The 26628-nt window shown below is 44.2% G+C and overlaps 1 protein-coding gene, 3 long non-coding RNA genes and 1 pseudogene across 4 annotated transcripts; 1 reads left to right on the top strand and 4 right to left on the bottom strand.

Annotated features, from left to right (window-relative positions):
• Positions 1-70: 70 nt before the first annotated feature.
• Positions 71-1790, bottom strand: LOC136420816 (uncharacterized). The gene is made up of 3 exons (XR_010753317.1): positions 1700-1790; positions 1374-1487; positions 71-1084 (listed from the first exon to the last, which is right to left on the bottom strand). It is a non-coding gene; the product is annotated as an uncharacterized lncRNA (long non-coding RNA).
• Positions 1791-1873: 83 nt separating this feature from the next.
• LOC136421120 (CUB domain-containing protein 2-like) lies at positions 1874-6532 on the bottom strand. Its single transcript, XM_066408271.1, has 5 exons — positions 6409-6532; positions 4991-5221; positions 4024-4164; positions 2309-2460; positions 1874-1885 (listed from the first exon to the last, which is right to left on the bottom strand). The coding sequence occupies exons 1-5, from the start codon at positions 6476-6478 to the stop codon at positions 1874-1876; spliced, it is 606 nt and encodes a 201-aa protein (XP_066264368.1). The 5' UTR covers positions 6479-6532.
• A 9178-nt stretch (positions 6533-15710) lies between these two features.
• On the top strand, positions 15711-17842 carry LOC136421164 (uncharacterized). The gene is made up of 2 exons (XR_010753377.1): positions 15711-16128; positions 16838-17842. It is a non-coding gene; the product is annotated as an uncharacterized lncRNA (long non-coding RNA).
• Positions 17843-21238: 3396 nt separating this feature from the next.
• LOC136421288 (5.8S ribosomal RNA) lies at positions 21239-21380 on the bottom strand (annotated as a pseudogene).
• Positions 21381-24535: 3155 nt separating this feature from the next.
• On the bottom strand, positions 24536-26307 carry LOC136420851 (uncharacterized). The gene is made up of 2 exons (XR_010753331.1): positions 26172-26307; positions 24536-25503 (listed from the first exon to the last, which is right to left on the bottom strand). It is a non-coding gene; the product is annotated as an uncharacterized lncRNA (long non-coding RNA).
• Between the last annotated feature and the right edge of the window lie 321 nt (positions 26308-26628).

Raw genomic sequence — 26628 nt, 5'->3', positions numbered from 1 at the left:
TGAATTATAGTTATGTTTTTTATGTAAATAATGTTTCTGTGAAGTAAATGAGCAAATTTAAACAATTAAACTTTTTATAGAAAATGTCTTTATTTATAGTTCACAATCTATATCAGTGCAACCTGACCACACAGATTCTATACAATTGTATACATCATATCTTAAAAACAACTAGAACTCTTGAAACCAAACAGAATATCCACACACAAAATGATTACTTGTAGCAACTTTTATCAGGTTTAAGGTCTTTGAATAACCGAATATGAAGTACAAAATTAAAATTTAGAAAAAGATGAATGGATTGGTTTACTGGAAATACAATGATGAAAACAATTGTTTTATTAAGAATGATTTGAGACTCATAATAAGTTTTTGTTGATGGATTCAAAGGAATGTATTAACCAAATTTTGCTACAAAATCAATCAATATATATTATCACTTGACAAGTAGAAAATCCTTCACACATACTGCTACTGGTAATTTAAAAATGATTTGCCGCATTTTGATTAAGTATCCACAAAACAGTGAATGCAAATTGCAGTTTGCTCTTATTGTTACATGATACTATAAAAAAAGCATTTTATGTTCGCTGGGATTTGATTTCGCAGCAGGGAGAAAATGGAGTGTTCACTGGTTTTATTTCACAGCCAAAAGGCAGAAGACAGAACGAGCATTTTTACATTGATTTTTTAGGTTTGCGGTGATGACAATAAACCATCGTGAACTTAAATGCAACTGTACAGTATATCAAAAGCTTCTGCAAGTAGCTTACAATAGCTTGATAGCTAGCATGAGGCAACTAGAGGCATAGACAGAACAAGCGTTTTTGCATTGTCTTTTTAAAGTTGCGGTGATGAGGTTACCGCCAAAACCACAAACATTAAACTACCGCAAACTTAAATGCATGTACAGCATATCAAAAAATTCTGTGTGTTATAAACTATAGCTTGATAGCTAGCGTGAGGCAACTAAAAAGCGTAAGCCCTCCGAGGGTGACGTGAACTCCAGCCGAGGTCTCGTTCCCCCAAGGTCGACCTTCTTCGCCAATTGTCGCGGGGCGTTCGGTAGGCTCCGGAACTGTCGCTGTTAACAACAAATATTGCATTTTATTCTTAGGCCATATGGATGAGATACGCACACACATCAGTTTCTGTTGGTCTAGAAAAAAGTAATTCTGTAACTAATAAATGCTGTAAATCATACAAGAAAGCTGCCAAATGAGCAAAACTGTGCTGTTAATTGCAATAAAAATCAGGAAAGAATATCAGATAACCGATACTAAAGTAATAGAACGCCTCTTAATCGTAAAATGTAATGACTTTGTAATAAACTTCATCGCATATCAAATACAATGATTTGGTATCTTTCTCACCTGTATAAGTGGCGAAGAAACCCATATCGTTCACAGTCTCATCTGACATAAACTCGACAATCATGGATCCGTCCGTGTGGATATCATCTGGCTTGTTCCATCCACAGTACGTACCTGCAATAAAGGTTTGCTTTGTCAAATTTGAAGGAGATGTTGTTTTCCATTGGTGAGTTACGTGCAGAAAATCACAAATTATATTGATGATTTTTTTTCCCAGGGGGGGGGGAGATCTTGGTATAAAGAATACTATAAGTGACTGCATTTTTGGAAAGATATAAATTTGGATCCAGGATGTTTTTACATTTATTAAGAACTCTTCGGCTTACCTATGAGCGATTTTCTGTTGCCGGATGCCTCGTACACAGCCAGGTTGTCATTGGTGTTCCCTGAACACTCACGGTAGGGGCCGCCAACCTGTTGAGTATAATATATATTGGTTAACAGAACAGCGGATATCTGTATAATCCATATCTATATAGCTAATATAACCGCCATTTGACTTAACACACCAGCTTCACAGGCATGCAGCGCAGAAGCCGTTTATTACAGTACACTAGTACTGAACGACCTGTCACACCAAGGCTTTGCACATCTAGCTGTAAGCAATGTTGTTTAAAGCTATCTAGAGTGGATGGTCCTACATTGTATACTCATTCACTTGGTGGCAAGGGGTTCAATGGATGGTAAATATAGAAAACAACACGGGGTATTCCGTATCGCCGGAGGTACCGGCCCGACCGCGGGTCGTATCGGAACACACAGGAGGGCCGGGACTGTATACTACAAGTTATTGTAGAAAATTATCACACAATGCGGAACACCCGTACCCATATTGAACATTTTTGCAGCCCAGGTATGACAATATTGATATGGAATACATTAGGTCCTTCTCTTTATTTTCTCAAAAATAATAGAATTTTCAACATGTGACTTACCTGGAAACTGTGGAATGAGAGGGTGACATTGGTGCCTGCTATTTCCCACTTGCAGGCGGCATCACTGCTGTAGGTACCGGGGAAGTTGACCGATGCTAGCGTGCCAGTCTGACTGGTGAGAAGGGCCAGATTACCACAGCCTGAGTTCAGCTCTATACAGAGAAGAATTAAAAAGTTGAAATTTAATGAGAATTTTATATAAATGTAAAAATCAAGCTCTTGACACCCGGTTGGAGTGAGCAACCTCGTGTTAAGTGCATTTCCCAAGGGCACAAGATCGGTGACATCGCAGGGTTCGAACCCAGGACCTATGGGTTTGGGGCCAAACACCCTGCCGTTACGCCACATACCCCCACAGATTATCATGTAGATCAGTTTAAAACCTAGAACATCACAACAAACAAGAGATAGCACAAACCTATGGCTATGAAAAATATCAATCTTTAATATAGAAAAAAGGATTTCTGGTTCTAAAGCATGGCTAGGTTAGGGACCCCCTTTTCAGCACCAAGGACATGAATGCACTGACCCAGACTTAGTCTCCATCTAACAATCACATTTTAAACCTACAGCCTGCTAAGGTAGCTGTTTAGCACCAGATTTGCATTGGTTACAGGGTCAGGCAGCAGGGAGAAGGTTAAACAATGAAAAGAGTGCCTGAAAGTCTGGGTTTTCAATGTTTTTTATGCTTTGCCAATAGAGTTTGACAAATTTTGGCAACCAAAATTCAACTAATAAGTCACGTGCCTAGTATATGCTAGCACAACAAGTTTATACACTGGATCAGAGGTTTTTATGTACTCTCCAAGCAGATCTATCGGTGGCAAGGCAGTATCAAAAGGGCCTATCAGTATCAAAATCCACCATTTTTTGGCGACACCTCAGGGGGGAGCCTGTGTGCAGTCTTTTAAAGAAATGATCATCCCTGTTTGAGTGATGGCAGATCTCCGGTGTCTTTTGATACTGGTTGGCCCTTTTGAATTTGATACTGCCTTGCCACTGATAGATCTGCTTGGAGATTAGGTTTTATATGATACTTGATTGGTCAGCATTAATTAGCATTGGTTGCGGAATTTCTTCGGTTGCATGTTTTCTGAAAACTGAGCAGAGGGGAGTCTGCAGCAGAGGCTTAGTCAGCATATAAATAGCACAGGGAAATGACATAATTTAGTGGCAGTAGTAAGAATCTTTAAGGCATCCAGTGCATTTTATGAGGCTTGAAACTTTAATAAGAAAAACTCAAATTTGTAGTCATTCCTACACATAATGAGTTTCAATAACACTAAACCATTACATATCAGCAAAGATATAATGTCGTTGTGTTCAATGAACTGATAGAAAATTTAAGCCCTAATAGACTGATCCTAACTGTCAATCACAATTAGCGGTTCGACCTATGAGAGAGTGACTGCATGTCTGTCAAATATTTGCATTTTTATGTTTTAATTTTTGCATTTCTACGTTTTGACGGAGGTGGGCGGGGCTATGGTATTGGTTACTTACACTAGGCGCGTGAAATTAAAAGATCACCATGTAGTTAATTTTTGTGCCGCTTTTGAACACTTGATGAAAAATAAGCACGGAAATGTGGCATTAACTGTCAATTTCATAAAGATTACAGCAACTAGAATATTTCCAGTTTTCAAGCCTCATAAATGCTCTGGCCATGGGTGCCTTTAAATGAGTTTTCACCACTGATAACTCTGGTAACTTACCAGGTTGGACTGCCTTGAATGAAGCGGAGAAACCTGTGAAGAGCTCGTCGTTCCTTCTCCACTTGTCCAACAGGAACTTAACGACCATGGTGTCCCCTCCAGACATCAGTGCAGGGGGCGGGGTCTGTCCGCAAAATTTACCTGTCAATCATAAAGTAAAGTTTCCATCACATGATCAGTTTGACACATTGTATAATTATGACATTATTGTTGTTATTGGTCAGAAATTCACCACTTTCAAGCGCAACCTTTAACCAGTATACTGTAAACGCCGTTAAGTTTTGCTGGGATTCGATTTTGCAGTAGGGAGAAAACAGAGTATTTTCGGTGGTTTTAAGTTTGTGGTTCAAATAATGGGGGAGCTAGGTGGTCAAAAAACAGAACAAAACATTTTTGTAGCAGTTTTAAGTTTGCAGAGAAGAGGTCATCACAAAAAAAGCAAACATTAAACCACTGTGAAAATGTCAACATTTACAATATTCATTTGCTGTTGTTCAATAGATATCAAATTGAATATTGAAACGAATAAGAATTTCAAAAGATCCTACTTTTTTTCTGTGTGCTGCCAACATTTAATGATACAGCATTTTAGAGGATATTTCTTTGGATTCTCTATCTTTTAACCTGATATAGTACAATTAACGTTATTTGTAAACAATTGTAGCTTAGGCCACACCAATTTATTTTCTTGGTTAACCCAATAAAAAAAGCATTTAAAAAAAATGATAGATTGGAAAAACAACATGAAAACTGAATCTCAGAGGACTGTTTTTACTTTCATTTGGTGCACACAGTTTTAGGGTGTGAACAGGGTCAGGGGCATGTTTTCACCCCAGCCTTCTGTTTTTATAATTTTTTTGTTGTTGCTAAAATTAAAAATTAAAATCCGTTAACCAAGAAATTAGATTGGTGTTGCCTTAACCTGATATAATACAATTAACGTTATTTGTAAACAATTGTAGCTTACCCATCAAGTTTGTAGCCTCCTCGGTGCCGTTGTAAACTTCGATCATATGCAGGTAACATTTCTCTGGTGCATCCGGGAAAGGGTTGAGGTCGATCCGGTCAAAGGTCAAGAGCACCACGTGACCTTGTGATACGGTGATGTTCCAGGTGCAGTCTGTCTCCGTGGGGTAGGGGGCAGGGTAGTTCGGAGAGGTGATGACGCCATGTTGGGACGTCAGAGAGCCACCACACTCTGGAAATGGAAGTTATTTTGAGGAGAAAAGTTACTTGAAATTTGTGGGGAATTGTTAGCTGACTGGTCTGTGACATGAGTTGTTTCTGTTTTAGGAATTAAGCGCACAAGAAACAAGCCCTAAAGATTAATCTTTTTTAGTGTACATTTACCTCATGTTACTTTCTGACTAGTTTCAACGATTTGTTTCGACAGACTGAAGAAACTATTGGTTTAGTTTGCAGGTGCAGTCCAACCTGGTCGGGCAACCACCTGTCGCAGGCAACCACCTGCAGTCAGAACACTGTCCTATTCATATTTACATAGTGAACCCCACCCTGTCCTGAGCAACCACCTGTCGGTCCTCAGCAAACATTACTGTAATTCTTGATTTGTTAACTGTAACTTAATTCTAGCTGATTTAATGTTCACTCGCCAACAGCTAAAATTTCATCATCACCAATATTTTATCACTAATATTTGAGACACTCCCCAGTCAGTAATGTTTGTTCCCACCGTTGAAATTAAGTGCCGTGACCTACTGCATTTTCCCCCAACTGCTATATTTTCCTGCCGCTATATTAAAGGCATCCAGAGCATTTTATGAGGCTTGAAACTTGAATTTAAAAAACTCAAATTTCTAGTCATTCCTACACATAGTAAGTTTCAATAACACTACTATTACATATCGACACTAAAGGAGCAAAGATACGATGTCGTTGTGTGGTGAGAACTGATAGAAAATCCAAGCCCTAGTAGACTGACCCTGACTGTCCGTCACATTAGCGGTTCGCCCAATGAGAGAGTGACTGCATGTCCGTCAAATATTTGCATTTTTATGATTCGATATTGCATTTCTACGTTTTGACGGAGGTGGGCGGGGCTATGGTATCGGTCTATTTACACTAGGCGCGTGAAACTAAAAGATCACCATGTAGCTTATTTTTGTGCCGCTTTTGAGCACTTTTGAATCAAGAAATCCGCATGCAAATGTGGTAAACAGTGGCATCAAATGTCAAGATTACAGTAACTACAATATTTCCAGTTTTCAAGCCTCCTAAAATGCTCTGGGTGCCTTTAAAGTGATTTACAGTATTTTTCAGCCCCTTGAGTGGCTGCTGAATCCAGGGTTGACCATGATATTCTAATCTCAACAAAAGCATGCGATGTATGAAAATTGTGACAAACTGAATTAAGTTCAAACTTACCTGTGCTGGTGGCAGGAGAAGCCAGGAAGTACAGCAGAAAAAGTGTCAGCATTGCATCTGAGAATCCCATGTTGTCGTCTGCTGATACCAGAACTAGACAGGAACAAACAATGCATAATTTACATCTTGCTGCACAATTGTCCAGACCGTACAATTATTTGTTTGTGCCTAATTAAGATACACCTCCCAATACAGTGTGACATAAGATTCATGTGACATGAATTGGTGTATTTGGTCTACAATTGGTTTACTAAAATACATGTCATATTAATTCAACCTGACACAATGAAGGCAATCATTATGTTTCACTTAATGTCTGTTTAATTTGTCTTATGTTGGGGGCACTTTAAAGAATTTATTGTCTATTGACGTGGGACACTCTAACCCCCATTTGGGCCCAAAATGTTTGAATTTTCAGAGAGAAAATACATAGTGAAATCACAGTGAACTGTTTTCCATTGGTTTATTGGTCAGAAATTACCCGTGCAATGGCAGCCAGTGCTGAATCGCTGCAGGGTTTACAATCACATAATACACAACAGATTCATATTTTGCTCCACACTTGCACTTTGTGGAACTGGGCGGCTGCCATTCGGTGCCAGCAGGTGACCTCAATACGACCTTCCCCAACCGAAGTCAGGTACCCATTCATGATCACACTTGGGGGGAGTGAGGAAAGTCATGTTAAGTGCCTTTCCCAAGGGCACAACATCGAGACATAGCAGTGGTTCCATTATAATTGCTAGTACTGCAACCCCAGCCCTGAAAACATATTGTGGACTGTCCCTTCCAGACCTACATGTAGCTGATTAGTCGTCAGTAACCCAGCACCCCTCTGATGCACTGTCAACCGTTAGGGACACAATGGAGACAAAAGCATGACAAGTGCCTCTCATCTGTCGAGGGGTGACCGACAACAACACAGGCGACGGTTCAAGGATTTACTATTCAAGCTCGGGACTCAGATAGCGGATTTTGGGGTCAGAAACCGTCAGAGTGTAAATAGTTTCAAACCTTTGGCAACGCTTTTTAGAAAAGAAGGGCGCCAAAAAGTCACAAGTAAATAGGATTTGGCCTTAGTTTTTAGCTGAGTGCTTGAATCCTGGGCATCTTGGTTAGGGCTGCATCTGTCTTTCAGAAGGGCCGTAACCTGGGCGTCCGTGTTTGAGGGGGCCTCCAACATGCTAAAAGGGAAGGGCTAGCAACCCCTCCCTCTGAAAACATACCATGCTACAGAAAAAGCAAGGAAACTGTGAGTGCTGCCCTGTATGCACTAACAAGGGTAGGAACAAAAAAATCTGTCTTTCTCCCTTCCCATGTTGTGTTCCTATTACAATAATGCTTCATTTATTACATTCCTAAGTTCAAATGACAAAGTGTCACTGGAAAAAGACAACAAACAAGGTTCTGAATCTGCCGACCCTATACTTTGTTATGTCTGTTACAAGTAACCATATTAGACCATGAATAGACACAGATGAAATAGATACATTGTGATACCCTTCTCAGTTATCCAAAACACCATATAATACTTAAAGGGCTTTTCCATATTCTTTCAAGAGAGGGATGCAAAGTAGATGGTAAGCTTTTTCTTCCACCATCCCCTCTGTTGTAGTGTCTAGATCCCCCTTGGTCATAGATTCGTGTACATGTATAGGCCAAAAACAAACGAGGCATTTGCAGAATGTAATCTACTCAAGATGTGAATGGCACAGTTTTCCCTTCTAGGGTCAAGTGCAAAACTCAAGGAGACCAACACGTTAAAGTACTGTATATCACAAAATATCAGAACCATTCACTAAGTCTTAGAATTTCACTGTTAAACCGAGGAAAAAACCTGAGATGACACCCATGGTTGCACAAGAGTTACCGCGTGCACACAAAAGCAGCAGTCCTGACACGGGTGTTGGGTTTGAATGCTGGCTCCAACCAACCCCAGATCTACACACAACAGGTGTTTTAGACCCACACCGTGTTTTCATGTCACCCTCTAACAACTCCTTAACTTACATTTTGCGAACATGGACAAAGTCTGAATAAATGGGGTGCAAAAAGTGCAAAATGTTTTCTAGAGAAAAATTAAGTTCAAAGTTGGTGACATTGTTTGGATGCTTTAAGTTATACTGTAACTTCTAGTATATATTCTAGTTGGTTTATGGAAAAGACATGCAAATACTCATTTGATACATGATGCACAAAGAATATGATATTGTGTACATGTATGATGAACTACTGCCTATATTCTTCACAAATTTTGAGTTCTATATAAAAAAACTGAAAATTGTTACCTTTGATTCTCTGTTTTTCCTGCTTTTCTGTTGAAAGACCAGTCAGCTTTGCCCAGCCTCTACCCAAATTGTCTCTGTGATGCACAAACAAGAAAGTATCACTGACTTTATATATCAGGCTTCTTACGCCACATCCGGTGTGCGGTGTCCAAGGACACAGCTAATCCAAACCCAAGGTAATAAAAGTGATTACAAACGCGGAAAACAGCGAAATTTGAGATGACGTCCTTCACTGAGTGCTGATGTTTGCTGTAAGAAGAACCGTATAGTTTACCTGGGGTGAGACACCTGAACATATTAAGTGTTAAGGACGAAATGCTTTCTTGATAGATTTGATTTAAAAATGCTGATTTTTCAAATGACCAAATCTTCCTTGGATAACATTACTGTTTACTATGAATGCTGTTTGCTGACAATCCAGAAATGTGCTTCAAGGTTGGTAACTTTATACTTCTAATTGCGTAAAAGATAAACCAAGCAGACGTAAGGTTCTGCATACATTACATGACTGTGTTGTGGCTTTTTTTAATGTCCGGTCAGCATTTATTTCTTTGTCTTTCTGGAAAAAATGCTCACTGCTAAAAGGATGCAGAAAAATGCTGCAAAAACACACGTAATACAAGTCAGACCCTATATCTGCTTGGAGATTAGACACAAGCTGCTTCTACGCTATGCACGATAGTTATTTTTGTCGAGTTTATAAATCCATTGTGTGGAAACAAAATACTTGCTGCACTATTTCTATAGCCTGGGTGCCATCCTATTTCTACCAAGAGCTCCTACACTTGCTCCCCTAAATCTTTTTAGGGTAGCGAGCGTAGGAGCCCCACCAGAAATAGAATGGCATCCAGGCTACTTTTTCTACACAACTGGGGATTATCCTGTCAACGTAGCTAGTGGTTTACCCCTTGTGAAACAGGTGCAGGTACTGAACCATAGTAAAGGGAGTGTGAAGTATCTATTGTATTCACGAAAAATGCGGTCACATTGATACATCAAACGACAAGGAGCAAAAAAAGTTTTAAAACCTTTTGTCTTAAAAGAAGTGGCTTTGCAAAATGTGACGTCTATGAAAGATAGCTGGGTCAGTCAGCACAAGTTTGGCATCACATCATTTTGCATGGTGGAATTTTGAGGGAAACGGTAAATGTGATATATTATCAAATTACCACAGGCAAATGCTGTGATGTATGCTATTAAGTTAGGGTCTATCTGCAGACTTTGCATAAAGTCGGAACTGATCAGAATCTACTGAATTCTACCTTTCAATGGTAAAGTGACATTGCCCCGCCCCCATTGAGTTCAACTCCTCTCCCCACCCACAGCTGTTAGCTCTGAAGGGTGCTCAAGCTCTGACCAACATCGTTTGAAATTTCAAAAAGGTGTGATTAGCATAACCATGGCGGAATGGTGGCTTAACATTTTTGTCATGCTGAAGAAATCAACTTTAGCTGAAGCTTTTCAGGGAATGTCTTCAAAAATCATAATGTCAAGATCTCATCCCAGGAGTTATATGTAATGACTAGAGAATGATATTTAGGGATATTACAAATTTCATCCAAAAACTTTGAGTAAAGCATTAGTCTGTAAAGGAAAACCTACTGCATACAGAGGCGGCCGTTTTGATTATCAGAAATGTTTTCTTCCTTTGGTAACAATACAATGTATCTGACCAAGGCCCACTACTTTCACTCACATCCTGTATATTGCTGTATTTTGTCATTATACAGGTAAGGCTTTATGCACATTGTGCCTACCAACATTTGCTTACTACAAATGTAGTGAAAAAGAACGGTTTACGCTTAAGAGTTTAAGAAGTTGACCTGTTAGTCACTTACCTGACTTAATGCGGTTAAGAAGCAGCCTTTTCTGTAAGGGTGCAACGGAAGGTAACGTTTCAGTTGTTAACAGCGGTGGGTCAAGTTTCAGGGACATACCACTTCTCATGTTCAATGGGGGTGGGCCATCTAGTGGACAGCCAGGTGTAGAACTCCTACTCCTAGAGCCAGAACCATACAAAGTGAAGAGATTTGAAGAAAGACTGATTGTAGCTACAGGGTGTTGAGACCACTGCAGCAGCAGAACACAGTGGACTACTACTAGAGCCCAAAGCTAACACTTTGGATTTCTCTCTACTAGACTTGTGAACTGGAATAGCCTAGTATAATAATAATGGTTTTTATTGGCCAGAAATTACCCGCAATGGCAGCCTTTCTAGCGCTGAATTGATGCAGGGTATTACAGGTTCCACACAATACACAACATATATATTATATCTTATCCACACTTGCATTTTGTGGAACTGTCGCAAGGGTCTGGGCGGCTGCCATTCGGCACCACCAGGTGACCTCAGTACGACATACGGGTATGCAATACAAGCAAAACAAACAAACAATGAAATGTGTGAAAGGATCCGTGCTGATTCGTCGTCTGTTTCCCAGCAAGAAGGTAGACCATCGGCGTCAGCACTCCAGTTCTGATGAGTCAACATCTGGGGACTCCGTGTGGCAGATTTGAATTTCGGAGGCAATCAGTCACCAGATAGGAGCAGGCAATCATCCTTGTGGGGCATGCCGCATACGCCAAAGAACCCCCATGATAAAAGCGATATCAACAAAAAATGGATTATTCAACTTAATGTCAACATTACATGCACATATACAGAAACACATATTATCTAAAGCCTCACAAAAACACTTAAGATAGAAAACGAAGAATTGGTTATATTTGTATATATGATGTGTCAATGATGGAATATAATACTATATGTTCTAAGATTTCCAAACAATTGCGAATAACTGTTTCATATTGTTACATGTATTAGGAAAATAAACATATGAATAATATCTGCTGTTCAAAGTAATTCATACTAAATTATTAGTCTCAGTATAGGAGACAGGAAAAAAATATTAAAACAATAATAGTCTCTTACATAAGTCTTAGCTGTCCCTTATTTCTAGATGTTGTGCATAGATCTATTTCTAAACATGTTTTGAAGACATCAACCAGTCAACACTTTTTATACCTTTAGAGATCCTGTCTAATCTGAAACCAAATACCATGTAGGAACATTCGTGAAGGTATGAACCAATCAGCATCAGGGCAGCAAATGGATCAAGAGCGAATGCTATGAGCTAAGGAAATTGCAGTTGAAAAATATAACAACTGCAGAACTTAAAGAAACCGATAGGGGCCCCCACTGACAGTAGCAAATTCGTCCAAGTGAATCACGCGCGACGTCTCAAACTTGACCATCAGAGTTCTAATGAAGTACAAATAAATTGCGGAGAGCAAACCTTAAAGTTCTTCCTGAATGGTGTTTTGTGTGGTAATGTTTGCATATAAGTGGATGGTGTTCAGCACCAAGGATAGGAATGTTTGACTTTATGTGAAAGGTGTTCAGTGCCAAGGATAGGAATGTTTGGCTATGTGTGGATGGTGTTCAGTGCCAAGGATAGGAATGTTTGGCTATGTGTGGGTGGTGTTCAGCACCAAGGTCAGGTGTGTTAGGCTGTGCGGATGGTTTTAAACACCAGAAACAGGAATGTTTGGCTATGCGCGGAAGGTGTTCAGCACCAAGGACAGGAAAGTTTGCATGCGAGTGAATGAATGGCGTCTAACTAATGGCGTGCATTATCTGATTGAATGAATAATAAAGAATGCCTATATCATAGATTCTAGTCTTCTTTCACACACATGCCAGTTGTCTCTGAGGAGGAGTAAATAATGAGCGGAAAGAAGGCAAGTAACCAGTAATCAGGCGGGAATCTGGGCATCTAGGTTACAACACTGGGATGGAACCGGACTTCAAATCCCTCCTTGACAAATGAAAGGCCAATCGTAGGAAGAAGAATCCATCTGCTATCATAAGGGCTGCCTGAAGATTGTTGGATGCCTGGACAGTATTTTGCCTCCGTGGAGATTTGCTTGGAGGTAAGGTAAGTGGTACTTGATATATTTGTATTGGATACTCTCGTTACTATTATGACAAAACCGCCTAGAAATGAAATGGAGTAAAAACACAAAATTTCGAAAATAAATTCCAACAACTGCAGTTCCCCCGAGTTCAAATCTGCACTGTGTCAAACGACCGTTTGGGGCGCTGCTGTGTGGTCCTCGAGATGTATCACAGCTAGTGGAGTCTTTCGTCGGGGTGCTGTAGCCGTCCCTGCGGCATCAGACACCCTTGTTCCCGAAGAGGCATCGCGCTGGCACGACCCGTATGACTCGGTACAGATACAATAGACAGTGTCGTGTGGTACCGTCCCTCGGTTTTGACACTTGAGCCTTCTACGATATGACAACTTGTCCTAGTACCACGCGCTTTCGCCACGGTTCAAAAGAGACACTCTACGGCTGACTGCAGTACTGCAACTAGAGCTCGCAGCGAACTCGCTTGTTTGTTTGTATCGTTTACGTATACGCTGGTAAAATGGCACAGTTGATACGCAAGGAGAAGTCGATAAATGTCATCCATTATCAACGTACCATATGTGCAGTCGGCACGGTACAAGAGAGACGCTATACGGCTGTCTGAGGTACTACAACCAAGGTTCTCAGCAAACCTGTTTGTTTACTCAGTAACAGTGCCCCTAGTGACACTAACAATTACAAAAACCAAATATATTGCATCAAGCCCTGTTCTAGGTTTTTAAAAAAAAGAAATAGTCGATTTCAGGAGGAATTCATTGTTTTAGATCGACAATCGGTTGTACTGTGCAAAATGGTTTTAAGCTGGGTAACCAGGATAATGTAGTGACCTCCTTGGTGACCCGAGGTACGTAAAGGTCAACCTTGAAATCTTCTATGCCCTGATTATCCAACTTTAGTGAATACAACACAGTATAACAGACTGTCGATCTAAAATCCAATTGACTTTCGTTAACGCCCTTCTTTGCAGCTGAAATATGGTTAGACACACTGTCTTTGGTTTGTGGAAATGTTAGCGCCACTTTGGAGTAATGTAACTGTGTTCCTAGCGTTAAATGAACGAGTTTGCTAAGCACCTTGGTACTTTAGTCAGCTATGGACACTGTCATTTACAAACGGGGAGTCTTATAGTGTTAAAACTTGGCAAACGTCTGGTGCTGTTGCTTCCAGATCTTTTGGAATTGCCAAACTGCGCTGGCAACTCTCCAACTTTACATGCATGTTGAGAGTCCAGGCTTCACTAGCTTTAGCTTGCTACCCAAGCTCCGCTCCTCGCCAAGAAGCGGAGCTTGGGTAGGGGACTACACTAAAGCTAAGAAGGCTGGACTCCAGGCTATGTTAATGCAAGGCACAACTACACGCGTCCGTGTGCTTCATTAATTCAGCTTTTTTCACGGTCATGTTTTAACGCCCTCTATCTCTCAGACCGTCAACTGCAGCATTGCGAACCGCGTGATCAACCGCGCCGTTGCAAGGATAGGATACTCCAAGCAGGTGTTGTAGAGACTCCTTGGGTAAACCAAGTCAAAATGATATTTGAAAGGAGACACATCAGGGTCGAAATGATAATAATGTGTACGCAGTAAATGCAAGACAAGAAAAACATGTACTTTTGAAAACCGATTGTGCCCGCAAACTGTGTGCTGACTGTCACAGATATTGCTCCTTCACTTTGAGAAATTCTTTACCCACCATCGGTTTTCAAAAGTATTCCGAGCCCTGCTGTGTCTCCTTTCTGATGCCATTTTGATTTGGTCTGCCCAAGGAGGCTCTAATACGCCACCTGCTTCAATTCAATGTTGTATCCTATCCTTGCAAAGGTGCGCAATGCTGCAGTTTGCGAGCTGAGAGATAGAGGACGCTAAAAAAGGACCGTGAAAAAAGATGAATTAATGAGGCACACGGACGCGTGATTTGTATCTCGGGGAAGTGTTGCAAGCTATCATTGGTTGAACTGGAGCGGTCCAACTGATAACATATTGTGGGAGACATGTCAAGATAAAAGTATTGTTGACGTGTATACGTACAGTCTGAAATGGTGAAGTGAGCACCATAACGATTGTTTTTGAGAGGTTTTTGATCAAACTTGGTGATACAATGTACTTGTCCACGTATTAATAGGAATTAATAGCAGAATAAGTTACGGCGATTTTTACACCCCTTCAAAACAAATTTGGCATGGTCCAAGCTAGTACTGATGTTGTAGCATGATGGAATGCTGTGGAGTTTTCTTTTACTTTGTTTGCAACTTTTCGTCTTATTTTTAGGGGGTTTGTCCGTATAATCTTTTGCATCCGTGTGTAGAATAATGTTGGGACGCTTCTCCGGTGGATTTAAACTGACATATCTTGGTGGCTGGGTGAGAAAATGTGTTTTTCCTGGCTTGTGCAGTTTTGGAGAGGACAACAACATGGCGAGACGAACGGACGGCGGCGTGGTGTGGAGAAGACGAGTTCATACAAGGTAAAATAACAAACCATTCTGTCCATATTGCTTCTAAGCGCTCAGTGAGGGCTTGGAAGGTATATTGGGAAAACAAAATGTGTAACTGTGTAGTTTTTCAAGTCCTGATTTGATTAAAACTGTGAGGCTTGGAGTTCATTTTGCCCCATTTTCTTTAATATTCGCAATCTGTGGTGTGCTCATAACGTTAGAGCATTGAAATTATGAAGGTTTTGTTATGTGTATCTCTTACCGGTCTATTGTAGAAAGTTTCAGTTGACATTTGTGCAAAAATTGTTGTAACAGAAGTCTCTTTTTGGTTTAACGCCACGTGGTGCGCCTGGCTCAGGAACCACCTGTTGGAATGCGCACTTGTGCATAATTAAATCCGCTAATGTTCCCGCCAAAAATTAACGCCACGTGGTGCGCCTGGCTCAGTGAACGCGTGTCGGAATGCGCACGTGTGCATAATTAGATCCGCTAATGTTCCCGCCAAAAATAGTCGCGTATAAGCTACTCACCTTTGGTGGCTAAAAAAAGTACGTGGAAACACTACAAGTACAAGATACTTCAAACCAACACATTAAAAAACATCTTTCTACAGCCAAACAACTTGAGAGACTTTATTCATCTTTTATAATGAGCTACTACGAAGCAGAAACAGTGTCAAAAAGATCGTATACGTTTTTTGAAATGGAATAGGTATGTAATTTAGAATGGAATATGTGTTTTTCAAATCGAATAGGTATGTAATTTAGAATGGAATATGTGTTTTTCAAATCGAATATACATGTGGTGCTATTATTTTTGAAAGTTGGTATTGTTTTAAAATCTGGTACTATACGATTCCAAAATACCATACGATTTCTGTTTGCTATATCATTTCTGTTTGCTATATCATTTCTATTTGCCATATCATTTCGGTTTACTATGTCATTTCTGTTTGCTATATCATTTCTGTTTGTACTCCGGAAATGACGCGTTCCGCTCCGGAAGTAGGGTAGGGCATACATCGGACACGTTCGTGGTCTCCCACGATGTTGCCGGCCATTTGCTCCGGGTAAGTTGTGTTCGTCTTTGGCGAAATACGCCGATATTAACGCACGCCATGTGTTGTCAGTGTCGCTGTGGACACTTGGACTTGATATCGGCCAGTTATGGTTGGTAGTGACCGTCATTTTGTCGACAATCGCCAACATTGACTCGGGAACTTTACGTCTGACAGTGTGCGGGAGGGGGGCGTGTTTTCGTGTACCTCTATATAACGTTAGATTTCCACCGGCGAATCTTTACGAAAAGAGGAGATTAAATATGGAAATTATGGGTAGAAAGTCAACACAAGTTCTGCTGCTTCTCGGACAATTTTTAATTAGGCTTGATTACCCTCAACTTTGGGGTTGGTGAGCTTGCCGCAAACCGGGCGTTTTGTGTATTTACGACAGAAGGGTAAAAAGGCGAGTCCAGAATGGATGTGTCAAATTTGGGCGTCAAATTAAGGTCGCACAACACAGTACGCAGACTTTGTGTGGATAAAATAGTGCTAGAAATCATTGTAAAATTCGTAGAAATTCTAGAATAAATACCAGTGATTGGCAACTTGGGCTACATGTTATGCTATTATCATGCCCTATTATTATACCTAACCAATACCAATTTTAGACTAGCTCCTTTGTCTAGTTGCCATACATTGTACGTGTTATGATTTCAAGCAATAAAATGTCATGTTCTATGTAAAATAATTAGTTGCATTTCGTGTATTTTCTTCTCAGAGTTCCCAGAAAAGATGTTGTGTCTGCACTGTGGGGTGTGTCGGCACACAGGACGCTGAACTTTACCATTGACTTTGTAGAAGAGCAGGGCCCAGTCGACATGCCTGAGTCCAGCACACGTTGGGAATACCAACAGGGCTGCCATACGGGGAGTTCCGTAGGAGGCTTGTCAGCCATTATTTTCTAATCCTAAAACATTGGTCACTTGAAAACTTAACTGTTCTCATCAGATTTGAAGGTAATGTTGGAAAACTTGGAAACCTGCTTTTTGGCACAAGACTAAAGTAATTTGAGAGACCATGTTTATCTCAACATAACAGATCCTTTTATTTAGTCATAGTAGTGTATATTGTTATAAAGATATTCACCTTTCAAAACTGCACAGACCATGTTCTACTTACAGTTTGGGGGGGGGGGGTCTGTGCAGGCAGATCAAGTTGTATGGATACTGTCCATGCCTAGTGTAACAGAGGACTTTGTGTGGTTTGTGGTGCCTCCGTCTAGGCTGAATGAGCCTCGTCACGCTGTGAGAATCACATCAAGAGAGTTCACACCCAGCTTGGCAGTACAATTAGTGTATGTGTGACAGCTTTTTACAAACCAGTGAATGACATTCAAGTCAGCATCAAGGTCATGTCAAATTTTGACTGTTGTGATGAGGAATACTGAACTTTATGTTGAGAAAATGGTGTATATGCAGTATTAAATAGAATATGTGTCTGAACTTGATAGATTAGAATAGGTCATCTTTTTTATAAAGGAAAAGTCCATTTCAACAAAAGTTTAGTGGGAGCACTGAAAGACATCATGATTCAGTCTGAAACTGTGGCAATGTAGTTTTTTATTGTAAGAATAATATCACTAGACCATGGTCGACATTCACCTCATATAGAAATGGGGATTTCTGTCCATTCTATATATATATATATACATGTATCTATTATTCTATATTCATGTATATGTATATGCATACACTTATATCAAAATAAACATTGTAATGTAGAACTTTCCGTGTCAATTTTCTACTTGTGCCTGACATGTTTTTCTTAGTATACTGCAGTCAACATTGCAACACTATGTAGCTGTCAATAGTTCTACTCATGTAGCATACACCGCAGTCAACACTACAACACTTTGTAGCTATTAATACTTAACCAGTCATTCCGACACACCTTCCATACAGGTGTAAGGCCCCACCCCACATGGCCACTGCTGGCTGGTTGGGCCCATCGCCATGTAAGCATATATAAGCAAGGACATGATTGCCGAGCCGGACTTTGTCAACAAGTTAGGTACATGTAATATAGTCTAGGGCTAGGATTTGGACATTTAGCGGCGCTCTCTAATTACACTTATATACTGAATATACTATATGAATAGAGAAAAGGCCACACAGGTTTCAATATGATTGTGTTTGTATTTTAATGAGATAATTACTTCACAAATATACAACAACAGGACTGGCTTACAGGTACTTCGGTTACATAAAGGTCGGTAGCCTATTACGTTCCCATGTAAGGGACAGGAAGGTAAATAACCCCAAACCGTTGTTGCAGTATTGTACTGGCCGGTCAACAACCCCTCTCTGATCTGATTGTACAATTCAGTAAACACCCTCGTTTCGATGTTAAAGCACCATTGTGTAAGATCAGTCACGTTGCCAGTTCCATGCGCGGGTCGACCCGGCCAACTGGCCTCGGTCAGCCACGGACACTCCCATCTCACTCCTTGTCTGTCCCAGTGCGACCGTCACAGCACTTATTAGAGCCAATCCTTCTCCTGAAGTTACGGATCCGGCTACCCGACTTCCCTTACCTAGGTTGGTCTATCGATGAGAGGCTGTTCACCTTGGAGACCTGCTACGTTATGGGTACGGACAGGCGTGAAAATTGCAGCGTACCGGCACCATAAAAGCCGCGGTGCTTTACGGGGCAGCTTTCCGGGCAAACCGATTCCTGGACACGTGCGCCTTACAAAAAAAAGAGCACTCTTTCCGGGGCTCATACCCACGTCAACGACTTCGCTTGCGTTGCCGCGCCGGGCGAACATTTCCCCGTTCGCGGGAATGTTAACCCGATTCCCTTTCGGTATGCCGGGGCGGCTCGTGACGCGCAGAATCCCGCGGCCGCACCCGCCACCGTACGCCCGACGAACCTCGGAAGGACCCGAGGACCCAACCTCGTTACCGCCGGGAGCAAGCAGAGCGGGCCGGGGCGACGCACAGTGACCACGAAACCGGGCCCGCACTTCCGAGTGGCCTTCGCTTATCACTCATGACCCATGTCCAACTACTGTTCTCACGTGGAACGCTTCTCCGCTAGTCTTTGAATGTCTCGTTTGAATATTTGCTACTACCACCAAGACCAGCAGCCGCGGCGGCTCCACCCGGACTCGCGCCCGAGGCTTCTGCGCTCACCGCGGCGGCCCTCCTACTCGTCGCGGCCTGGCTCAGCCGGAGCGGACTGCCGCGACGGCCGGGTATGGGCTTGACGCTCCAGCGCCATCCATTATCAGGGCTAGTTGATTCGGCAGGTGAGTTGTTACACACTCCTTAGCGGATTAAGCTTGGCCACCGTCCTGCTGTCTGTATCAACCGACACCTTTTCTGGGGTCTGATGAGCCTCCGCATCGGGCGCCTTAACCCGGCGTTCGGTTCATCCCGCAGCGCCAGTTCTGCTTACCAAAAGTGGCCCACTGAGCACTCGCATTCCAAGCCCGGCTACACTCAAGCGAGTCGGACACCTTACCAATTTAAAGTTTGAGAATAGATAGAGGTCGTTTCAGCCTCAAGACCTCTAATCATTCGCTTTACCAGATAAAACTGAGACAGGGTGTCAGCTATCTGAGGGGAACTTCGGAGGGAACCAGCTACCTAATGGTCCGATTAGTCTTTCACCCCTATACCCAAGTTTGACGATCGATTTGCACGTCAGAATCGCTACGGACCTCCACCAGGGTTTCCCCTGGCTTCGCACTGCTCGGGCATAGTTCACCATCTTTCGGCCGGTCCCAACGCGCACGCTCTAGCGCGACCTCACCGACGGAGCGGTCGAGATCGGCCGGTGGTGCGCCCGCGCCGCGGAGACGGCGGGGATACCACCTCGGACATACGGACGGCCCTTCACCTTCATTACGCCTCTGGGTTTCGTACAACACCCTTGAGTCGCGCACGCGTTAGACTCCTTGGTCCGTGTTTCAAGACGGTTCCTGGTCGGGTGGACGATCGGACCTCGCCGCAGACCCCGGGCGCCCTGCGTGGCGCACCCGTCGACCGCACGACGGGGGCCCGGCCCCTGCCCGCCATGGGGGCAATGGGCAGACGCGGCGGTGGATTGCCTGTCCTCGGTCCGACAGTGGGCGCCGCACGCACCGCGACTATAACTCCGGAGACCCGAGGGCCCCGGGCACCTTCCGCGGGGACGTGGCCGCCGTCGAACCGGTCGCGGAAAAACTGAAGCGGGTCCGCACGCCTCGACGCCGGCCGATCGGTCTTGCGATCCATGCTCGGCCGGTGGGGCGCGGACGGACGCCGCCTGAATCCTCCGGGCGGACCTTGCGGGCCCACCCGTTTACCTCGGTTAACTATCGGTTTCACGTACTCTTGAACTCTTTCTTCAAAGTTCTTTTCAACTTTCCCTCACGGTACTTGTTCGCTATCGGTCTCGTGTCCGTATTTAGCCTTAGGCGGACTTTACCTCCCGCTTTGGGCTGCATCCCCAAACAACCCAACTCCGAGGAGGGGCAGACCGAACGCCACCGTCGCCGCCATGGGGCTGACACCCGCTCTGGGAGAAGCCTCGATCACAAGGACATGGGCAACTGTCGACGGACGGAGAGCACCTCCCGAACGCCACAGTTCCCGCGCCCCGTGGGAGCGGAGATTCAGCGCTGGGCTTTTCCCGCTTCACTCGCCGTTACTGAGGGAATCCTTGTAAGTTTCTTTTCCCCCGCTTAGTAATATGCTTAATATTTGGGTCGTCTTGCCTGAGTTGAGGTCGAGGAGTGGAGTGAGCAAACGCGCAAAGCGCTGCTCTTTGGCGACCGTCCATTCGTTGCGGACGGGCACGCCGCCTGCCGACGCCCTTAGCAGTCTAGCTCGCCGGGGAGAGATCAGCTCGATTGTTAGGGCTGCGATTCGGACGGCGGGGATGCGCCAAGCCGGGTCGGGGTCGCGAGGAGAAACTCCCCGCGGTCCACCCGAGCGAGGCGCCGCCAGCGCGAGAAGCAAATCGGGTTTGGACGCGAGCGTCTCCGCCGGAGGGAACTGTGAAAACCTGTCCTTCGGGGGACGAAGCTTCTACCGATCGCCGTGGAAAGCCGCCAGCTTCGACAAAGACACCCAGCCGCGCGCCAGGACCGCAGTCTCTCTATGCGCCCGAGAGCGAGAGAGATGGAGCGGAGCGACCCTCAGCCGTGACGGACCCGGGGCCGCAGAGTGCGTTCGAAGAGTCGATGATCAATGTGTCCTGCAATTCACAGTACTTCTCGCAGCTGGCTGCGTTCTTCATCGACACACGAGCCGAGTGATCCACCGCTAGGAGTTGTCGTTTTATTTTCGTTTAATTTTGCATCGAAAGCTTGTCTTTGCCTCTCGGCACCGTCGTTTCAGAGACGGGAAGAAGGCGCCCTTCGGAGTGAAGGACAGTGAACGAGCGGAAGAGCCGGGGGCCGTGAAGACCGCTGCGCCCCGTCGACAAAATGCGACCGACCGGCCCGAGCTGGGAAAGAGAGCCGAGGGGTCGATTGCGCCCGCCCTTCTCTTGAAGACCTCTGGGAGTGAAGCAGTCGGTCGAGACCGCCGGTGGCGACCGAGAACAGTCCTACCCTCTGCCCAAAGGACGCCTTGGACCGCAGGATGCCCGCTCGAAGTCCTACGCTTAAGGACAGGTCACTCGTCCGCAAGACGGATTGCATCGAGTCAGAGACCGAAACGCCGCGCCGGGGTGCCGGGGAGGAGCCGTCTCACCTAGGCCCCGCCGTGAGACTAGCAACTCAACCCCATTCCGCGCAAACCCACAACGCGACGCCCCTCCGCCAGGATATAGGTTCCCCCACTTGCGCACGCCTGCCTAAAACATTTCGCCGGGAGGACCTGACTCCGTCCTCGACCAGGCTACTCGGGGCGACTCGCTGGTTTAGCAGGGTACTAATATAAGGAACGACGGGCTCACACTGAAGGCACCCGACCAACGTTTCAAGGAAGCTGCCAGGTCCCGCCGCCAAGTGGGTTGGCATGGGTGCTCCTGACACTCCGCCCGCGCTCCTCCGCGAAGGAGGAGCGATTGACGGCAGAGAGCGCCACCTTGTCGAGGCGATAAGGAAGTGTGAGGGTTGGAGTGGCCGCCGACCCTGCGCAACATAAAACCGACCCTCAGCCAGACGTGGCCACGGGACTGACCCGGGGCCGCAGACTGCGTTTGAAGAATCGATGATCAATATGTCCTGCAACATCGGGGGAGGGTGCCGGAGCGTACGCGCCGGCAGTTGGGTCGGTCCTCGGACAAGATCGGACAGGCTTGCTCGGCTAGTTTCGCCGCCGTCGAGGCGGTACGCGTACGGGGGGCGTGGGGCTGGTGGTGGTTCATGGACCGTCGGCGGGCGGGCCAGGGTGGTGCCAGGGTCCTCCGAATGCAGACCCCGGTAGATTCCTTTCCGGGTCGGTGGAGTCGGGGCCGGCGTACGGCCTGTCGACGGGGAGCGGTGGTCGGTGCCGGTGAGCGTACCTTCACCCCCTTCCCGAAGGTCGCTCACCCTACCTTGAAAGAGAATGGTCGTTTTTCGTCTAGCGCGGGAAATGACGGCGGACACCGGGTCTCCGGTCAGCACACTCCCTCCCCAGTCGTTTTGCTACCCCGCCGATCAGGCTGCCGCTCCCCGCGAGGTCGACCGTGCCACGGGCGTCCGGACGAACCAGCGCAGGGGCAGGGTCTTCCGCGGAGGCGATGCCCGGGTCTTCGGACCCGCCAGTGAACGGACTCACCCCTTTCGTCTGCGTGCGAGGACGCCTTTCGGACTCGGTGGTCGGACTCAACCGGCGGAGGTGTCGCCGGCCCGAGAGAGTGAGGGATCGTCCTTCGCGGGACGGCTAGGGCGTTAACGGGAAGCAACGGTCGGTGTGGCCGGGAGTGCTGCAGCTCAGGCTCCCGAGGCTTCGCGGCCTCGTGGCGCGTTCCCGCTGTTCGGGGGCGTGCGGACTACTGCACGGACCGCGGATCGCTCTCTGGTGGATCCCCATTACGGCCGACTGCCCCCGTCACCGTTCTCTCGCCGAGACGGGTTTTGATGGGCAGCGCCCGCGCCTCTGCCGGGGATCGTGTCGACTGGTGCAATACAAAAACACAGAGGAGGGAGGAGAGGCAGACCACCTTCGCTGAATTTCATGGACCCCTTTCCAAAGCGGGGCTTACCGAGAGGCTATTCTGTCTGGCTGCCCAATGGACGCTCATTGTGCTTTCGACGGCAACTCACCAGGTGGCGCAAGGGCCTGAGGGGAGGAGGCGTACGCGTTCTTATCCAGGTGCGATGGCATGCGACGATGCCGATGGACTTTATTACAAGGACGTTGACCTTGACGAACAACGGTGGTCCTCCTGTGTGTTTGAGCGCCCGTCCAAAAAGTGGCAGCGGCAACTATTCTGGTGCCTGCTGAAGACAATTTGAATATTGTCACATAGGTCTGCATGCTCTTGGTGTGGGGCATTGGCTGTCAGATAGAGTATAGAGCTAACTTAAAGTCGTGTAGAAGTTGTACTGGCTCCTTAGATTGCTAAGTTAAAGTAGGCACTACAAGCAACAGCACATATTGCAAGTTGAAACTTTGTAAATAAGATCAGGCATTGTGGAGCAAACTCTGAAAGGGCCTAATTTGAAATAGATAGCTTTGATTTCAAACTGCAGGCCAACATCCTGAATTTCTAATGTTTATAGCACTAGACAGGCTCCCTGTGGATTTCTACATGTTTATATGCCCAATTCACACTGCAAAGTACAGAACGAGGCCATTGGGTGTTAATGGATATTGTTCTTACCAGGGCAAGGAACCAGTCTCTTTAAAACCAGTGGTAGTGAAGCAGTTTTGTATGATATGAACTGTTGAAAATTTTACATACAGTAAGGAACATTAAGTGAGTCATGATGTTTTTATTAATAGAAAGTAACATTTGCAATCTCCATATAGCCCTTACAACAATAGTTAAATCTGAACTTCTTTTGACTAATAGGTGACAGCATGAAGGCCCTTGTAATAAATGACCATATTGTTCATCAAAACGACTACAAAAAATTCATTCACAATTGCTGAACTAAATGTCTGTATAGCAACGAAAACTTGACTACCAGTGACAGAGCAAATAAAAAAATCTAAGAAAACTAGTACTCAAATTGATCAATCCAAATAAATTTATTGGTTCTCTGGTTGCTGTATGAAACAAAGGGAGTGTAAGATCAGTATGAAAAATACAACACTTTTAATAGACCCCCGTGATAGTCCCATAACATTATGTAGGAATAAGCTTACTGCTAAATGCTGGGGAAAAAACAAACCTTTGAGATGTTTGAGATAAGAGTTTCCGGATGAAAGAATTTAGAATAAAATTTTCAAAGGCAGGGCCTTTCAGGTGTTGAAAAGAGAATTTTGTGGTTGATCTGTACCTGACTGCATGGTCGGCACTGTCAAGCAACAATCCAATACAGATGCTGAACAGTTCATTCAATGTTTTAATAGTAAACATGGCAAATACAATGAAGAGTGCCAGTCCGAGAACCAAGAAATTACACTGGTACAAAAAAAGCTTCTTTACATTCAAGGGAGTTAACTTGGCAGAAAATATCTCTTATGCCTTGCTCAGTCAGTTTTATCTCTGAAACTTAACTCACACATTTAACAAGGCACTTTTCCTATCAAAAGGTCATGACAGATAAGGATAAATTCTACGACAAGGATAAAGGTTTCAAGCAATATTAAGTAAAAAATCATGCACATGTAGAAAATGTTTACCTGTCAACGTACAGAAAATCCATTACATGTACAAAGGAACATAGCTGCAACATGCCCAAGGTTACTTAGTAAGATGAGAAATTGACGAGAGAACGTTCTCTGCCATGCTGCAACAAGCAGCCATAACATGCCATCATGGACTTACAGTAAGTGGCCGTGATGATAACCCAGGCCAGGGGGCATAGGGATGTCAGATGTAGCTTCAAAGCCATTATGTTCCAATATGCTTAAAGGAAGTATTGAAATTCATGTGAGCAATTGATCAATCTTCCATACCATCACACCTTCCATTTGACTCCTATAATACAATATGATATTATATTTACTCTAAGAAAGGCAAGGTTGTGGAAATTACAAATACAAGAGTTGCTAGTTCTCCCAAGCATCAGTTTGCAATGTTCAAATATATGTCTCTGCAACATGTCAAATTGACATTACCACTACATGTATTTCTGTCCAATTCACACCTCCCACATCTGAACGTCTAGCTTAGATTCCTGGATAGTTCTAAACATTGAACTCAACAGCGATTCTGATATTTCTCCCTGTGAGCGGCAAGACAGGAGAGATAGCAGCATCCCTCCCACTTCATAAGCATCAGTTTCCTGCTGAGATCTCTGGGCTCACAGTGCAGAGAATTCCATATCCTGTACATGTTGGCTTAAATCCCCTGCAAGTCAGAAAGAAAGAGGTTGAGAAGCATGAAAACTCATTTTCATCACCAGTCAGTTTAAATGAATTGGATAGTAAAATTGTAGGATAATAAAGAACCATCACATAGGTAGGTATGATAATATCCCAAGTTGCCAATAACTGGTGTTTATTCTAGAATTTCTACGAATTTTCAATGATTTTTAGCACTACTTCATCCACACAAAGTCTGCGTACTGTGTTGTGCGACCTTAATTTGACGCCCTAATTTGACACATCCATTCTGGACTCGCCCTTTTACCCTTCTGTCGTAAATACACAAAACGCCCGGTTTGCGGCAAGCTCACCAACCCCAAAGTTGAGGGTAATCAAGCCTAATTAAAAATTGTCCGAGAAGCAGCAGAACTTGTGTTGACTTTCTACCCATAATTTCCATATTTAATCTCCTCCTTTCGTAAAGATTCGCCGGTGGAAATCTAACGTTATGTATTGGTACACGAAAACACGCCCCCCTCCCCCACACTGTCAGACGTAAAGTTCCCGAGTCAATGTTGGCGATTGTCGACAAAATGACGGTCACTACCAACCATAACTGGCCGATATCAAGTCCAAGTGTCCACAGCGACACTGACAACACATGGCGTGCGTTAATATCGGCGTATTTCGCCAAAGACGAACACAACTTACCCGGAGCAAATGGCCGGCAACATCGTGGGAGACCACGAACGTGTCCGATGTATGCCCTACCCTACTTCCGGAGCGGAACGCGTCATTTCCGGAGTACAAACAGAAATGATATAGCAAACAGAAATGACATAGCAAACAGAAATGATATAGCAAATAGAAATGATATAGCAAACAGAAATGATATAGCAAACAGAAATCGTATGGTATTTTGGAATCGTATAGTACCAGATTTCAAAACAATACCGACTTTCAAAAATAATAGCACCACATGTATATTCGATTTGAAAAACACATATTCCATTCTAAATTACATACCTATTCGATTTGAAAAACACATATTCCATTCTAAATTACATACCTATTCCATTTCAAAAAACGTATACGATCTTTTTGACACTGTTTCTGCTTCGTAGCTACTAGCAAGTACTTGGTCAGTGGGCTTTATACATTATACTAA

Source organism: Branchiostoma lanceolatum, chromosome 15 (genome assembly GCF_035083965.1).
Source record: "Branchiostoma lanceolatum isolate klBraLanc5 chromosome 15, klBraLanc5.hap2, whole genome shotgun sequence".
In the NCBI taxonomy this organism is placed as follows: Eukaryota; Metazoa; Chordata; class Leptocardii; order Amphioxiformes; family Branchiostomatidae; genus Branchiostoma; species Branchiostoma lanceolatum.
Note: the sequence above shows the minus strand (reverse complement) of the source record. Positions and strands in the feature narration are given on the sequence as shown.

Excerpts from the sequence above, each read along its gene's own strand:
- LOC136421120 (XM_066408271.1), bottom strand. The coding sequence starts at position 6,478 with ATGGGATTCTCAGATGCAATGCTGACACTTTTTCTGCTGTACTTCCTG. Across the intron at positions 5,222-6,408 it reads TTCTCCTGCCACCAGCACAG|AGTGTGGTGGCTCTCTGACG; the intron begins GTAAGTTTGAAC and ends TTCCATTTCCAG. Across the intron at positions 2,461-4,023 it reads ATTCAAGGCAGTCCAACCTG|AGCTGAACTCAGGCTGTGGT; the intron begins GTAAGTTACCAG and ends TTCTCTGTATAG.